Source organism: Beta vulgaris, chromosome 3, assembly GCF_026745355.1.
Source record: "Beta vulgaris subsp. vulgaris cultivar EL10 chromosome 3, EL10.2, whole genome shotgun sequence".
Lineage (NCBI taxonomy): Eukaryota > Viridiplantae > Streptophyta > Magnoliopsida > Caryophyllales > Amaranthaceae > Beta > Beta vulgaris.
The window spans coordinates 56444548-56457396 of NC_079204.1; the positions used below are offsets into that span (position 1 = coordinate 56444548).

The window sequence follows — 12849 nt, forward strand, 5'->3', positions numbered from 1 at the left end:
CTAATTGTGCTGACAATGTAGTATACTTTTATATAGGTCATATATGAATCATGAGCACATCTATCCTATAAACGCTCCAACATGAACGATCCCGAATCCCAATCAAATTCATTTTACGATTGTAATAAAAAAGTAAAGTATAACTTGCACAAGAAGAATCAATATAAGTTTTTTGTGCACACGATTGAATTATATTTTTGTTACAACCATAGAAATTTTAACTTTGACTATGAGTAATTTGGTTGCAATAAATTTATCCCATGCAACCACTACATAAACAAAGTATTCTGAATCTATACACATATTGTTATGCAACTCACTTTCAAGTCATTCCACATGTAATGTGACCACTTTAGCAATTACAAATTGGTTTGAAATACTCATGAAATTTGTCATCGCATAGTGTTAACCATCATTCCCCCAATCGTAAAGTTAGTTCACCACCTATATAATGATTCTCATTAATGTGGTTATCACAAGTCCAACTCCTATCATTCCAACTTGTTCAACCTTCACTTGCATAATCAAGTCAATCTTCACTTCACATCAAACTAATTAACCAACCAAATTCTTAAAACAATTCAACCAACATCCAACCTATTCCTAATGCAATTTTATCTCAAACGTAAATAAAACTGTAGTAATTAGTCTATTATCAATCTATCAATCAATCATCACTCATTCCATCGAGTATCATTTTTCATTATACATCCGAGTGTACCTAAATTCGACGACTTTTTTTACTATCTCCACCAAAGTTTTATTTGGGTCCCCCATTACACCACCACCACCATTACCAAGAAAGAAAAAGAACTTTACTTACCCTCTTCTCTCAATCCTTTGATCTGGTAGTGAGAATATTTCTTCTCTTTCTCTCTCCTATTTTTTCTTCAATAGGGTTCTTAACTTGTTTTCAAGATTATACATATATCTGAAACCCTAATTTTCGATTACAATTCACGACTTTAGATTCATCCAATCGAACCTTCATTTCTGAAAGTTGACGAATAATCAAATTTCACACCATCAAATTACTTTTCTCCGAATTTGAGGAGCAGAGAAGAAGTGTGAGAAATTAAGATTTTTCGACGAGTTTTGGAATCAGGATCTTTCAGAATCTCGAAGGTTTGTTTTGGAGTAAATTTTAATTTAAGTTTAAGATTGAATTTTTTTAGCTTAAGCGTATTTAATTGAGTATGAATTCAGAATTTTATTATTGTTTATTAGTAAATTTTTTCATTGTTGAACTTAGAAGAAATAGGATTTATATGATTAAAAAAAAGAGTAAGTTCTTGGATTGTTTTGGAATCTTTGTTAGTATTGCTTATGTAAGTGGGATTGTATGAGAAAGTGTAACAGTGTGTGATTGATTGTTAAGAATTGTTTTGGATTGTTTGGCAATGTAATGTGTTAATATCTGATGAAATGTACTTGTGTATGTGTATTTGGTTGTTGTTGTTTTAATGGACAGCTGAATGATGGCATCCATGGTAGCGAAAGCGAGTACTAGTAGTTGTGGTCCATTATCTCCTTTGTCTGTTCAAGAGAAAGGGAGTCGGAATAAGCGAAAATTTCGAGCTGATCCACCATTAAATGACCATAATAAGGTTTTACCCTCAAACTTAAATGATGGGTCGAGTTATGAATTTTCAGCTGAAAAATTTGAGATGGCAGCTAGTCATGCTCACTTGCCTAGTCCTTGTGATGTCTGTGGTGTATATCAAGACCATTCCGACAGTTTGAAACTTGACCTTGGATTGTCGAGTGCTTCTATGGGGGATTCGTCTGAGGTGGGTTCTAGTCGTCCTAGAGAGGAAGTAGAAAGTGATGAGTTTCAAGATGCTGATTGGAGTGATCTTACTGAAAGTCAGTTGGAGGAGCTTGTTTTGAGCAATCTCGATGCTATATTCAAGAGTGCTATTAAGAAGATTGTCGCATGTGGATACACAGAAGAAGTTGCTACCAGGGCTGTTTTAAGGTCCGGTCTTTGTTATGGGTCAAAAGATACTGTATCTAATATTGTGGATAATGCTTTGGTATTTCTTAGGAGTGGGCAAGATATTAATCCTTCAAGGGAGCATTGTTTCGAGGATCTACAGCAGTTGGAGAAGTATGTGCTGGCAGAGTTGGTATGTGTTCTCCGAGAGGTCAGGCCTTTCTTCAGCACCGGAGATGCAATGTGGTGTTTGCTAATTTGTGACATGAATGTGTCACATGCCTGTGCCATGGATGGTGACCCCTTAAGTAGTTTGATCGGTGACAGTTCTCCAAATGATAGTTCATCTTGTCCCTCTCAGCCCCAATTTAAAGCTGAGTCCAATAGTACAGAGGTGAGTCTTCCTAGACTCTCTAAAGCAGCTCCAACAATTCCATGCAATGTAAATCAGACTGACTCAGTTGCTGGAGTTCCAAACCTCACCAAGACAAAGAGTTCCCTTGTTTCGAATGGGCCAACTTCAGATAAAGACGGCTCAACGTCTTCATCATCTAATTCTATAGATAAGCCTTTCAGTGCAGTAGGTATATCACGCTCTCTTTCCCTAGATGAAAAGTTTGTGTCAAGCAGGAAGACACATTCTAGCAGCTCAAAGAGAGAATCTACGCTTCGACAGAAATCCCTTCATTTAGAGAAAAGCTACAGGTCGTCTGGGGCAAAAGGGTCTTTTAGAACGGCAAAGTTCAGTGGTTACATCTTGGATAAAAGAATCAGACCTACATCTGAGTCAGCCGGTCTTAATTTGAAGAATGCTTCCCTAAAAATTAGCAAAGCAATGGCGATGGGATTGGAATTGGCCCATGAAAATGGAAGCCTCAGTTTCTCTGCCTGTCCTGCGTTGTCTTCCTCTTCTCCTCCAATTAATCTAGATGCCCGAAGTACCATTTCTTCAATAACCAAAACAGATCATACTCCAGCTGCACCAGTGGCCAAATCCAAACTAGCAGTGTCAGCTGCTGATACTGAACTTTCTCTTTCTTTGCCAACAAAAGCCAATCCTCTTCAAAAGAATCCAAGCTGTAGTAGTGACGCTCCTATTCCAAGCACTGCTGGGACTCCCTATGATAAGTCTCTGGCTCAGTGGGTGCCACATGATAATAAAGATGAGATGATTATGAAGCTGGTGCCAAGGATTCGGGAACTTCAACACCAGCTTCAGGAATGGACGGAGTGGGCTAACCGAAAGGTAATGCAGGCTGCCAGGAGATTGGGCAAGGATAAAGCTGAACTCAAGACTTTGAGGCAAGAAAAGGAGGAAGTAGAACGGCTCAAGAAGGAGAAGCAAACTTTAGAGGAGAACACCATGAAGAAGCTTTCTGAGATGGCGAATGCACTGGGTAAGGCTAGTGGACAGGTTGACCGAGCCAATGCCGCTGTCCGGAGGCTTGAGGGGGAGAATTCAGCGCTCAGGCAAGAGATGGAAGCTGCCAAGTTACGAGCAGCAGAGTCTGCTGCAAGCTGTCAGGAGGTCTCAAAGCGAGAGAAGAAGACATTGATGAAGTTTCAGTCATGGGAAAAGCAGAAAGGCATGTTCCAGGAGGAGCTTGGTGCCGAGAAACGCAAGTTATCTCAACTTCAGCAGGAGCTTGAACTAGCTAAAGATCTTTACAATCAGCTTGAGGTATGTGTATTCTCAGATTTGATCCTGCATTTTTTGTCTGTATCCTCTCATTTCAAATCGACTGTAGCTATAGTGTTGCGTGTCTGTGTATTTAATGCAATTGCTTGCTTAGTTTTGAAAACAATATACAATCTGAATACGGGGGTGTAAATCGGTGGATTTTGGAGGTTCCTGCTGGCTGCTAATGCCAGTCAACACAAATTTACTACATGCTTTGATGCTGTTACTCACCCAATTCTGAAGCACTACTCTTACTAACTTAGGAGTCATGATATTATAATATGTGTAGGAAGAAGGAAAAGAAGTTAAGCAATATTTAGGAGCTGGAGCAAATTACCTTCTAGTCTGTCTGACAGTAGCAAATGCCCAATAAGACTCTTGCTTACATTGCCAATGCAATGATGAGGAAATATTAGGAGGAAACTTGCATTAGTGGCTTCTAGTTGTGTATTATATATAGAAGATGAATACATAATTATATAAATATATGTTTCATTAATCCATAACTAGAAACTAATTAATTAATCAGCATAGTGGCAATCCCAATGCATAATTGCAAGAATTTACAATGAAATGAATGCCCCCTTCCCTCATTAATATATATTCATATGACTACAAATTAGCCCAATGTGATGTCCCCTTTATGTTCTTTATTGTTTGGTGTGTGAATGTTGATTTATTTCCTGCAATTGGTGTTTCCCTCTACTTATTTGAAGCCATTTATCTACTCTCTTGACCCCAATTTTTTTATAGCAGCATTATATAATGGAATATTACGGAACTCAGCTTCCAGACATGTTACAACTCGGCCTTTCAGTAATGGAATGACTGATTACTGAGCTTTAATTTCTTAATATCTTTCTTCTACGCCGGCTTTCTTCTATACCTAGCTTCAGCTTGTAGTAACTAGTAGGTATGTCCTTGCTTATATAAAGGAAAATTTTCATGTCATTGGAAACTTGCATTCACCTGCACTATATGTCCATTGCACAGTCTCATGGCCATAAAAAAGATAGTGTTTTCTCTTTTTGATACAAGCAGGTTCTCATGCTTGGAGGACTGGATATGCTCAGGCTCAACTTGCTTTCGTATTGGCCAAGTCACTGGTCCCATGGTACTTGTGGATGTCATCAGTAGCTTCAAAGTGCTGTTTCCATCCCTCCCTCCTCTTTCTGGACTTCTTTTCTTATCTCTTTTTGTATCTACTAGTCTCTAAATCAAGCCTTCCAGACTGAGAAGCACCGATTCATCACTTTGGAGAAGATCATAGGGATGTCTTATACAGTTATACCATCCTCATCATGTCTTTTTGAATTTCTCGTACCTAGCATCTACGTGAGTCCCAAGTCCACCTTCTTTATCACTGTTGCAGCTACTATGTGTGACTTCTTTCAAGAGCCAATACTTCAGGTTAGCTGGACTTTTTTGTGGCTTTTCTTTACTCCAGTTAGTACTTTTTAAGGTCATGCCCAAATCCAAAAGCGCTGTTGCCTTAAATACTTTTAGCTATCTTGAGAATGAGCTTCCCTATGATCCTGTTCTATGTGTTCGGCATTCTGGCTTAACTTGTAATTAGCAAGGTGCATCAGCTTCATCCTCGTCAGTCCTCTTCTTTCCATTCTTTCATTTTGGGCTGGAGGGTGCTTTCTAAACACCACTCCCAGTTCAGCGGATAGTCTTCCTGCTCTGAGTGTCTATACTAGTGGTAGTTATGGCCTGTTTTACCTAAATATTGTTTCTAGAGGATCATAAGAGAGGTATGAGACTATTAACCACGAGGCTTTAGCCTTTAAGTATATATACTCCCTCAGCTTCAAAGTATAAGGTGCCGATCGAACTTTTACCATTATTTTTTTTCAATATATATTTAGAAAAATTACATAAAAGAAGGAAAACTAAAATAAAGATATACTTTCTGCTTTTATTCTGATTATGAGAGTAACTAAATAGTATTTGTTTTCATAGGTTGCTATTACTTCTTCTGTTCTTTTATAATTGCAATCGTATGACTTTTACACCATTTATTCTCTAAATATGATGACGTGTTTTGTGTAATATGCTGTTGGCTTAGAGTCACTGTACATTTTCAAATAAAAATTGTACTTCTTTTCAAATAAATTCTAAAGATGTTAATGGTCAAAGTCATTTGTTGCCAAGCGTGAATGTCAAAACTTTGCAATTATGAAAGAATGGAAGAGTTATTTTGGGAGAATATAACAGACAAATTCAATTCTTAGAAACCATGGCATTTGATAATTTGAAACAAAGGGAGCAGTTTACCAGGGGATAGTTATTGTGAGTGCAAACTAATAGTTTCCCACAATCTTAGAATTTTAGGTAGTTAATGAAGTTTAATTGCATAGAACTAGGTAAAGATTTGTTTTGAGAACATTTATGTTTCATAATTTCACACACAATATGTACTCCCTCCGTTTCACGAAAATTTACTCATTTTGGTTTTTCATCAAAACCAAGAATATGGGAGAACAGTTGGTGAGAAAAATGGAAAAAGGTGGGAGTAAGGAGAGAGAGAGAGAGAAATAATGCAATTCAACTTGTTTATATATAGTACCCCATATGAGAAGATATGATGTGGTGTACAAAGTGACCTTAATCTGGCTGAAATTTTGGTACATGTAGGTGATTTTCTGAATGGACTAATAATCCTGGTGGGTTTTCCCAATAGAAAGAAGAAAAAGTCTTGCATGAATTAGAATCACCAAAATCCTTTTCACATCCATGGCATTTTCTTACTTCCATCTAGCTTGGTAGCAATGTGGCCGTATCATAATTATCCTTCCCTGATAATGCTCTATATGTAGCCATATGAACATTGTTATCTTCTGAAAGATCTCTAGTCTATTATACGAAGTACTGTTCAATGATTATGATGTAGCAAACAAAGTGTTTTAATTTGAAATGACATCCATTTGAAATGCTCTCTTGCATGTTGTGCTCTAGGCCTCTAGTACTATATACTTATTTCTTGTGGAAAGATAATTTAGATGATTTTTGAGAAAACCATCTTTTATCTCTTCCTTCCTTTCGATAAAAGGGTACATGTTGTCTTAGAGCAGTGGCATCAAGAGGCAGAAGCTATTGCCCATGCCGAAGATTTTCACTACTCATATTTGCCAAGTATTACTACAATATATATGTGATGAAGATTCAAACTTTGTTGCTCTTTTTGCATTCCATTTTTGTAGCAAGAGAGAGTGTAGTGTATCTTGATTTGCTTTTCATTGCATTTCTCTACTTAGAATCGTGAATGCAAAGCCAAAGGTTGCTGTTGGGATTCATCAACTTCTTCGCATTCTTTGACTCTCTATTACCGAATTTTGTCTGCATTTGATAAAGAATACAAGCATCCTTTCTTCATACAGGATGTACGACATAAGTTTGAGAAACCTGCAGCACTTGGCGGATCAATGCGATAGTTCTTACGTGGTCTTTGATTTAATTCATGTTTTTACTGGTGAAAGTTGGAGTCTTCGGGTTTTTCTGATAGTGCTTGAATGGTAAATTACTTTGCTCTCTTTGGTGGATAAACCTATGTTACCCGAACTCTTCATTTCACCTCAAGTACTCGTGTCTGATCTTAAATACCCCAACATAGGTAAGGTCAATTTGACACTTCTAGGCCAACATCATGGAATTTTTTTTAAAAAGAGCTGAGTCGGACACTTGGACACGTACCCATGTTTGACATTGAGTACTCGAGTCCAAGTAACAACAAATGTAGGGATCCATTCAGTTCATAATCTGTGGAAAAGGCCAAGAATCATTTGTTATCATCCATATTTTCTTCATAGCTTTTCAATGCTTAGTGAATACTAACTAATCTTTGTGGAATCATCTTTTCCCTTTGCTTTCAAATTCTGATAGCCTAAGTGAAAAAAACTTTACAGGCTCGGTGGAAGCAAGAGGAAAAGTCAAAGGAAGAACTACTCGCTCAGGCAAAGTCGATAAGAAAAGAAAGAGAACAGCTCGAGGCATCTGCAAAGTCAAAGGAGGATGCTATAAAACTTAAAGCAGAAGGAAATTTTCAGAAGTATAAAGAAGATATACAAAAGCTCGAGAAAGAAATATCGCAGTTGAGACTGAAGACCGACTCATCAAAGATAGCAGCTCTAAAGAGAGGCATTGATGGAAGTATTACTAGCAGGATCATAGACGCCCAAAGTACCCCTACTGCTAAGCAATCCCGGGATACATATAAGTCAGGACTGGCAAACAGTTTCCAGGAAATTTCAGCTTCTGGAGGGGTAAAACGGGAAAGGGAGTGCGTGATGTGCCTCTCGGAAGAGATGTCTGTAGTTTTTCTTCCTTGCGCTCATCAGGTAGTTTGCAAAATGTGCAATGAACTCCATGAGAAGCAAGGCATGAATGATTGCCCTTCATGTAGGAGCCCCATACATAGGCGTATTAGCGTGCGGTTCGCTCGCCCTTAAACCTTATCAATACTGCTCACTTGAATATAGAAGCACTTGAGTGTTCTGAATAACTGAGACTAATGTTTTGGAATAAAATACAAAACATTTTGAACCATTGAGTTCAAAAGTTTATACCAGAACTCCATATAGCCTTGTATTATGAAATGAAGGAGTTCATTAATGATTATCCTTTTGTGGAAATTAACTGGCCATGGATGACTAGCCCTCATAAGCCGTATGACTAATTTTTGCTTCCCTTTTAATCTTCTGATCTTAAGTGACTTAACTTGTCTTTATTCTAACATTAATGGCAGCTAGACCAAATCTGTTAGGTCACTTCTCACTAACAAGTTTATGTTATTATGTGTTTCATAAAGTATGGGATTGTAAGGCAATTGTTAATCAGTCGTGAGACGGTATAGTTCATAAGTAATACTACCTCTGTTTTTTAGATGTAACATTCGATTATTTTACTCCGCTCATCAAAAAGGCAAATGTTGCATCTAAAATAACAGAGGAAGTATTACTTTTATAAAGAGGAAATGCGAGGAAAGTTTTGGGCGAGACAAACTCTAACTAATATTTTAATCTATATTATAAACTTACCAACTAGAAAAGAAAGTTCCCTTCAAAAATTACGATCCTTGGTTAGAAACTACTTTCCATACGAGACTTTGCCTTCAAACTTCTTTGACAAAATGAGAGCCAGGAAAAAAATTATGGTGTGCTTAATATGAGAATTTTTTTTTGGATCCCTTTTGAAATCCCGTAGTAAAATGAATTGCCTTATGGAAACTTATTAAAATTTAATTTTATAGCTATCATAATTTATTTGAGCTTCTCTCAACTTATATTCTGTCTCTAACACTATACATGAGGCACTCTTTGATGTTTCTTTGACATATATATACAATGTTTTTTAAAAAAAAGGGAATTCATCTAATTAACATATGCAAAAATGATGACTATATATGATACAAATAAATTAATTTATTTACTTAGAACCCATTTTGAGTACAAAATCGGATACAAAAAGCTAATTTAGCTAGTAATGCAAGAAATTAAACAACAATATATTCATTCCATACTAAAGAACATTTCAGAACATCTTGCATTCAACTGGAACACCTCCAGGGAACCTTTGAAAATCAGTGCAATAATTGTAGATCATGAAGTATTTTTGAACCCATCTTAGTCTCCTTCTATTCCATGCATTCAACTCTTGGTTTTGCCACTTGCCATCGGTGAAGGCCGCGGTTGCAGCCGCGTGGTTTGGGTTGGCGTTGAAGTTCCGGTAGTACGCTGTGAACGGAGCCTTAGACCAATCTGTCTTGACACGACCGCCTTGTGTAGCCCATTGATCTGCATTCCATAGGCTTGAGTATATCCTCATGGCTTGGTTCTTAGGGAAGGGAACTCCTTTAGCTTCATGGTTCTTGAATACCCTTATTGGCATGTTATCTACCAAGAATCTGCATGAATTTAATTCAGTTAAATTTCAATCAATTACTTAATTAATTAATAATCATGTATTATTAAAAAAAAAAAGTGATCATCATGTACTTGGCTAAATTAAACCCTAGGTGTAAAACCATGTTGACTTCACCTGATTTAAGTTCATTCATCACAACGCAGGCGTATCACGTACGTGGTACACTCAAGACTAATTTTTGCTCATTTAGACTCTTTTTTTTTTACATTTTGCTCATTTGGATGATTTCAAATAACCCTAGGTGTACCATGTTCATGATACACCCGGATGTATGATAAAATCCGTAATCCGATTTTACCTGATTATATCGATCTTTCTTTACTAATATAAAGAGTTATGTCAACTAATTAAACTGATTAATGTGGATTATAGTGCTTCATCTTTTATATAGTTTACGAATTAGACACTTATTTGAGCTAATTTAAACCGATTTTTACATCAAATTCGGACTTTATTTGCAATTCAAACAATCAAAGAACCAAAAGAAAGGATTACTTACATAATCATCTTGGGGGTCCAAGCAACAGAATAAGTGTGGAATTTTAAGGTTGGATCAAACCATAGATGGAATTGTTGCTCTCGTCCACCTTTGCCTTGAGTAAATACATTAGTATGAAGTGTGTAAGGTTGCCCACTCACATTTCCCAAGAACTCAAAGTCGATCTCATCATGTGTTGCCCCTTCTGAAGATAACTACACAATGTAACAAAAAAATTCTGTTAAAGGACGGAAATTTGACTTCCTCGTCGAAAACAGTGTTTTTAGTACCTTTTAACAAAACTTAAATTTAGGTCGGTATATCAAAAAAAAAAATGAAGTATATCCTCACAAAAATGCCTTATTACCCTGGTATATTCCCGCAAAAAACACTAAATTATTTATAGTTTTATACTAATTATAAGCTCATTAATTGAATATAATTTCTTTCATAAATGTCTTAGATAAGTAAATAAATGTATTAGTATACATTTTCATTCTTTATGTGAAAACTTTTCGAGAGAGACGTCCTAACTATTTCAAAACGGATGAAATATAAGTTTCGAGTACTATATTACACTCCTCGGGCAAACAAACAAAAATTATTTTGGTTGCATACTATTGTTTTCTAGTAGCTTGCATGTTTTTAAGCAAATTCAAACAAAAGAAATTTTTGATGTTTTGAGTTGACATTCAGAAATATTATTGGAGCGTACGTAGATGCCATATTCCATTTCTCGTGCAAAAGCAATAGGCTAAATTAATTAAATTGCCAACTTTCACTAAAAAAGAATCCACACCCATAAAAAAAAAATATGGGTCCCTTATATTTCTCCATCATGTATAAAATTCGGTGATGCGACCTCTTTATATTACTACTCATTATAAGTACCCATAAATATGATTGCTCTTCTAGTCTTCTAGTATGTTTAAAAAATTAATGCAGATGTGGACCTACATCGTGTTAATAGGATGTATTAACTCCGTTTAATATTATTTGTAACGATTAGATATTTTTTATTTATATTTTATTTCAAATCGTTTATAATAAATTAATTTAAAAATCATCTATTTGACACAGGGGCGGCTTTTAGCATGTTCAACATGTTCCATGGAACAAAGCCCCTTAATTGTGAGGGCTCCAAAATAGAGAAAGTTCAAGTAGTAAAAAGAAAAAGTTTATCTATTTATTTGGACTACTTTTTTTCCATATATGATTATATGAAGTATGGATGAGCTATTATATTATTGAATTCTTCAAATATGAGATCGTACAGGGCCTCTATATAGTTTGAGACGGGCCTAATTTGACATGAAGTTGAAGTTTAATATGTTTAGTCCAAGTCAATATATAGTATATAAGTAAAAGATAAAAAAACATGTTTTGACTTGTAGATGTATAAGTAGGTGATTACTCATAGATTCACGTGCATAAATATCACTACTTATCATAATAACGGCAACAAATTAAATAAATATTGTATATTTTATAAAAAAATAATTATCTTATTGTTGCAGTTATTATGTAACGGAGGAAGTAAGTTGATTGATAAACAACTTATAGCGAGTACAAGTTATTTTTTTAATTGATAAACAAATATTGTGAAATCATATTTAAATATTGTTTTATTAATTAAGCTCACTCTACTAAGTGATCGACCTACACCTTACTCACTACTTAAACATGGTACTTTACAAAGAATGAAAGGAAAGTTCGAAAACTCGAACCTGTAACCTATCATTCATAACACTTCAATCTTAACCACTAGGTAGACATCAGTTACACCAATCACTAATCACTTAAGTTCACTATTTAGCAAGGTATTAGTTACTACTCTACTAGTGTACTAAATTTATAAAAGTACTATATGGTTACTTAATATAATAAAAAGAAGTCTTACATAATAAGCGGTTACAGTGCCAGCAGAGTTACCAGCAACGAGTTTAAGTTGCATATCAATCCTTCCAAAGAGATACTGTCTCTTTGACCTAAACCCCGAACCCGAAACCTTATCAAGAGAAAGTGTAAGAAGTTGGCCTCTACCAAATCTTTTAAGCCTTCCATCACCAAATGTGACCTCAAAATCTTGATCAAAATTTCCACCATTAACACAAATACTACTCAATGCTAAAGTTGCTAGCATTACCATGATCATAACTAAAAACCCATTATTTGAAGAAACACCCATTATTATTTATATATTGTTCACAAATTATTACCTAAGATTATATTTTTTGAATTTTCAAATGGAATTTTGTGACTTGTGTTTGAAGTGTTGTGGTGAATGAAATGAAGGGTATATAAAGGGTAAGAAATAATTGGAGGAATCCATGGAAGAGCGTGTAAGGTATGGTGTAATGAAGTGGGGAGCTTAAGAGCACCAGCTGGAAGTATTTCTGGTGACAGCTGGGGTAAAGTAAATACAATACAATACAAATACTCATAACTCACCCTTTTTATTAGGGTTACTATATTCTTTTTTGGGGTAGTAGGAGTATATTTTTTGGAAGTTAATGGATTGTTTTTAAGTATGGTGAAGTGAAATAAAGGATATACATGAACCTAAATTTAGGAAGTTTGTCTCTTTGTGAAATTTGGTGATGAGATTTTATTTGTCCAAAGGCACTTACTTATTAGAGTATTCTTAGTCGTTATCTTTCTTGTGGGTTATCAGGAGAGAGTGTAAAAGTAATACTACCTCTGTTTTTATTTAGTTGCAACGTTTTGACTTTCACGCTTGCCAATGTACAATTTCAAATCGTTTTATCTCTAATTGTATGTAAGTAAAAATTATGAAAATTTGATATTATGAAAGCTTACATCGAAACG

At 35.5% G+C, this 12849-nt stretch overlaps 2 protein-coding genes across 6 annotated transcripts; one reads left to right on the top strand and one right to left on the bottom strand.

The window, feature by feature from the left end:
* The first annotated feature begins 764 nt into the window (after nt 1–764).
* LOC104889760 (putative E3 ubiquitin-protein ligase RF298) lies at nt 765–8237 on the top strand. Of its 5 annotated transcripts, XR_007272088.2 has the most exons (4): nt 765–1125; nt 1472–3617; nt 7001–7135; nt 7526–7665. XR_007272088.2 is itself a non-coding variant. In XM_048640068.2 (3 exons), exons 2-3 carry the CDS (start codon nt 1476–1478, stop codon nt 4752–4754), a joined length of 2238 nt encoding a protein of 745 aa, XP_048496025.1. In that variant the 5' UTR covers nt 765–1125; nt 1472–1475; the 3' UTR covers nt 4755–4898. The 5 variants fall into 5 exon arrangements, 4 of the variants coding, with proteins under 4 accessions (XP_048496025.1, XP_048496026.1, XP_048496027.1 ...); XM_048640068.2 differs by lacking the exons at nt 7001–7135; nt 7526–7665 and adding an exon at nt 4659–4898; XM_048640069.2 differs by lacking the exons at nt 7001–7135; nt 7526–7665 and adding an exon at nt 4374–4626.
* A 785-nt stretch (nt 8238–9022) lies between these two features.
* Nucleotides 9023–12395, bottom strand: LOC104889761 (xyloglucan endotransglucosylase protein 1). Its single transcript, XM_010675061.4, has 3 exons — nt 11921–12395; nt 10042–10235; nt 9023–9522 (listed from the first exon to the last, which is right to left on the bottom strand). The coding sequence occupies exons 1-3, from the start codon at nt 12206–12208 to the stop codon at nt 9150–9152; spliced, it is 855 nt and encodes a 284-aa protein (XP_010673363.2). The 5' UTR covers nt 12209–12395; the 3' UTR covers nt 9023–9149.
* Between the last annotated feature and the right edge of the window lie 454 nt (nt 12396–12849).

Coding starts and splice junctions, on each gene's coding strand:
- LOC104889760 (XM_010675060.4), top strand. CDS start 1,476: ATGATGGCATCCATGGTAGCGAAAGCGAGTACTAGTAGTTGTGGTCCA. Junction 3,618..7,525: donor ATCTTTACAATCAGCTTGAG/GTATGTGTATTC, acceptor AAAACTTTACAG/GCTCGGTGGAAGCAAGAGGA.
- LOC104889761 (XM_010675061.4), bottom strand. CDS start 12,208: ATGGGTGTTTCTTCAAATAATGGGTTTTTAGTTATGATCATGGTAATG. Junction 10,236..11,920: donor GCACTGTAACCGCTTATTAT/GTAAGACTTCTT, acceptor TACATTGTGTAG/TTATCTTCAGAAGGGGCAAC. Junction 9,523..10,041: donor TGGACCCCCAAGATGATTAT/GTAAGTAATCCT, acceptor AAATTCATGCAG/ATTCTTGGTAGATAACATGC.